The sequence below is a fragment of the Macadamia integrifolia genome, chromosome 14 (assembly GCF_013358625.1).
Source record: "Macadamia integrifolia cultivar HAES 741 chromosome 14, SCU_Mint_v3, whole genome shotgun sequence".
Lineage (NCBI taxonomy): Eukaryota > Viridiplantae > Streptophyta > Magnoliopsida > Proteales > Proteaceae > Macadamia > Macadamia integrifolia.
In genome coordinates, this window is record NC_056570.1 from 16,078,155 (window position 1) to 16,082,150 (window position 3,996).

Below are 3,996 nucleotides of genomic sequence, written 5' to 3' on the forward strand. Positions count from 1 at the left end.
TAGATTAGAACAATATTAAAGATAATAAACGAAAGAGTACATTTAAAAATAGACACCAACTACACACTGATTAAGGGTCCCTACCTTTGGCATTGCCATCATCAAGGGCCCTCAACCACTATCTACAAAAACGAAATCTAAGTCTAGTCTTACATCAAACTCTACCTCCCCTATATTGTGATTAGGGAAAGTAACCAATGTTGTTAAATTTCTAGACTTGGCTGCATCTTTAGCTAGGTAGTCCCCAACCAGATTAGCCTCCCTAAAGCAGTTCCAAGTGATGGACTTAAGAAATGGCTGAAAGTAATTCTAGTCCTGGTTAGTCCTGCATAACAAACCAATATATCATCTTTGGATGCACTGCTAACACAACTACCATAAAATCAGTTTTTATCCATAGTGATGACACATGATGATTAGTACGTAGCATGTAAGATTCCTTCCATTAGGCCATGAAATTCTGCTACATAATTGGTTTTAATCCCAAGAAATATCTTAAAAATCAAGTGTCTCACTCGTCTGGTCACAAAGAATACCACCCGCATTTTCTTTTCTTGAATTACCTAGAAAACATCCGTCCACTTTTAGTTTCACCCTTCCCCCACGAATTGGTTTACACCAAAATATTTGAATGACACTTGCATTAGGCAAAGAGGCTTCCAAACCTCGTCTTCTACAGCAAATGAGGTATGCGGTTGACTTAACAATCTCTAAATCAAGATTAGCCTCCTGCAAATCCCTTATGACCACACTGTAGATCTGATTTAAATGTTTTCTACATCGACTATCGAATCGTCTCCCATTTCACTCCCTCCAGATGTTGTCAACCATAAGGACAAATCCTGCAACCCAAGGTTCATTCACAAACATGATCCTTCTTTTCCTTAATTAGCATTTGACCAAATCATCCACACAATTGTGATCATTCCACATAAGGCCAAAGCATTCAATAAACTTCCCCCATAATTCTAATGCATAGCTATATTTCAGGAAAATATTAAAGACAGAGAGGCTAAAGGGATGCCTTTCCCGCAAGTAACTTCATTTGTTGGTAGCTAGCTTGCCATGCATTAACCTCCACCCTAATGTTGCTTGTCGAGGTTTTAAGGTTTGTATAAATGGCATTAAACATTCAACTTCATATAAGTCAAAAGTTTACCAATCCTAAGAGAAAGGTATCGAAAGCTAACCCTAATAGGAAAAAGGCCCCTACACAATGATGGAGTGTCCACCTTTAGCCCCAGGAAGTAAGGAGCTATGACTAAGTCCCTGAATTCACTTATGAAAGGTACAACAATCAATAGGGACCATTAACAAAAGGAAAGCCTAAGGCTCTAAAGCTACATTAAAGAAGAAATCTAGTTGACCGTGAATGAGAATCAACCACTGCAGTTTATTAGAGAATGAAATGTATTATAATTTTTTTTTTTTTATTTGCTAGAAGATCATATATATTAAAGAAAAAAGAAGAAAAATATGGAATGTAGAGAAGATGAAGAAGATAACTGGAATTAAATCTATCATAAAGGAGCACCCACCAGAGGATGAAATAGTAGCTTAGGGTTCTAAGATTTTGTTCACCGGTTGATTCCTCTAGTGGATGCGGGATCCACCAATGCAGATCGATTGGTGAGGCCTCGATGGTAAGGTCTCTGCCCAGATTTCATCCTCAGGATATTTTGACCCTCTGATACAAATGTGTACCCTTTGCTCTTATCTGTTAACTCTGATTTATCCTTACCATCTGTGCTCCTTAAATTAACTTGTTTTGATATGCGTAGGGATTACTAACAAATCTATGACCAACTCCAACTGGGCTATCGATATTTTGATTCAAGGCCAGATACATATAAAATATGGTTACGTGTGGCACCTTGTTGCCATGACTATTAAGATGGTTACTGTCATCCTCTCATGATGATTTCACACACACACATTCATACAATCTCATATGTCAGTAATTAAGGTAACAATCACAAAGAATTATGCAACAACATAAGCTTACATAAAATAACCTGAGACTCTAGTTAAAGGTGTATATTAAGAAGTTAAATTTCTATCTGGGGTCCTAATGAATGTAAAGATAGTATTACTACTGATCATCAGGGAGAAACTGAAGTTGGGGTTCAGGATTGGGATGCTACTAGCCCCGGTACATTCTAATCAGGGCTGGCCCTATCCAAGCAAGAAGTGTTTGAGTTCTGCAAAGCTTAACTAGAGGACCATAAGCTTAATATTATCAACCAATATGGATCGGTTTCCCCAAATTAAGAAACTCCATATCAGTTATCCTATATTCCAAGGTTACATCCATCTACCATATTTCACTCTCCATATACATGGCAAGTGTGGTGGTTGTAATCAAGGATACAACCATGCATATCTTCACTCTCCATATACATTGCAAGTGTGAATATACACAATTATCTACCATTCTACCATATTTCACTCTCCATATATATGGAAAGTGTGGTGGCTATAATCAAGGATACAACCATGAATATCTTCACTCTCCATATACATGGCAAGTGTGGATATGCACAATTATCTACCATATCCACACTCCATACAATATGGAAAGTGTGGATCTCCTACCATTGTAAAACCATAAGTATATGGTAATCTTGTAATATGTAGATGGTATGTGCATATTCTGTAATCCACCTAAGATAGTATCTTCTTGTATATAAATAGGACTCATATCAATGAAAGACTTAAGGCATTACTCACTGTTCATTGTTCTATTAAATATATTCTATCTAAAATCATATTCATGTTTGAAGTCGGATGAAAATGATTCTATATTTAATGCAAAAAAGCAAATCATCGATAGAATGGGACAATTAACACAATTAACACTAAACCCTGTTATGGATTTTATTATTAATCCAATATCATAAACAAACTATATAATAAATGTGACAAATCTAGGGGTACTTAAGAGTCCAAATCAGGTCCTCGTACGAGAATGGTTCTCATATGGTGCCTGATCTACACATGGAATTTTCTCTCTTCTTACATAGGTTTTCACATTGAGTGGATTTCATATGGAGATCAGACACTGTACGAGAATGGTTCTCATGTGAGGACCTGATCCAAAGTCGCAATTTAACATCTGATTATAAATCAAGAGCCGATCAAAATATTCTCAACGTAGTAAAGTTCTACATTCAAGAAACATGATTTTCACTTTCAATTGGAAGAAATTAAGTTGCCCTAGTAATGCCTCTATTTGGTATGGTAACAGAAAATCTAAGGGATCTCCCAAGGTCATGAACAGTCTGAGGTTAGGAATATAATTAGGAGATTATGTAACCACATCAAAACAATACCAGTTCAACAACTTTATTGGAAGGGAGAGGGAATAATTTACCCTATCAGTTCTCCCTTTATGCCCTTCAACACTTTTACGTTTCCTTTCTTCTAAATACCATTCTGTTGGCCTCGCCATGAGATACGCCTTTATTTCTTCACGTCTCATTTTACAATGTTGTGATGGTGATGGAGGAGGAAGATTCATAGAAACAAGGATAACTAACAAGCTGTGGTAGATCAAGAAAATGAGTCTTCCTGTTCAGTACCAGAGAAGAGAAGAGAAGAGAGAGATAGAACTCGGGATAGAGATAGCGTCTTTAGACACAAACTCAGGAAGGCATAGAAAGGAGCCCAAACTGTGACACAAAGCACAAGACAGACATATGAGAGAGAGAGAGAGAGAGAGAGAGAAATCTTTCTTTAGGTTTCTCAACTTGGGTTTCCCAGCCATTCCATATCATGCTTGTTTGACATAATTTCCTTTTCAGATATCGGAAGGTTGAAATTTTATCCTCCCATAAAGACGCTAGCACAGTATCTCTATCGATGGTAAGTCAAATGTGGGACCAGTACAGTAAAGGGTCTTAATTGCAGTTCATTGTTATCCTATTTTTGAATTGCTGTCCCCCACTCTCTGGTTTGATACTTTCACGTGTTTTGAGACTCCGTAGGGATTTTCTC

At 37.1% G+C, this 3,996-nt stretch overlaps 1 protein-coding gene across 1 annotated transcript in view; it reads right to left on the minus strand.

Moving 5' to 3' along the window:
• Positions 1-3,726, minus strand: part of LOC122062167 — a 10,675-nt gene extending 6,949 nt beyond the window's left edge. Inside the window, exon 1 of the mRNA XM_042625872.1 lies at positions 3,374-3,726. Within this exon, the coding sequence (XP_042481806.1) occupies positions 3,374-3,520 (147 nt within the window). The 5' untranslated portion in view covers positions 3,521-3,726. The remainder of the gene's footprint in view (positions 1-3,373) is intronic.
• Positions 3,727-3,996: the final 270 nt, after the last annotated feature.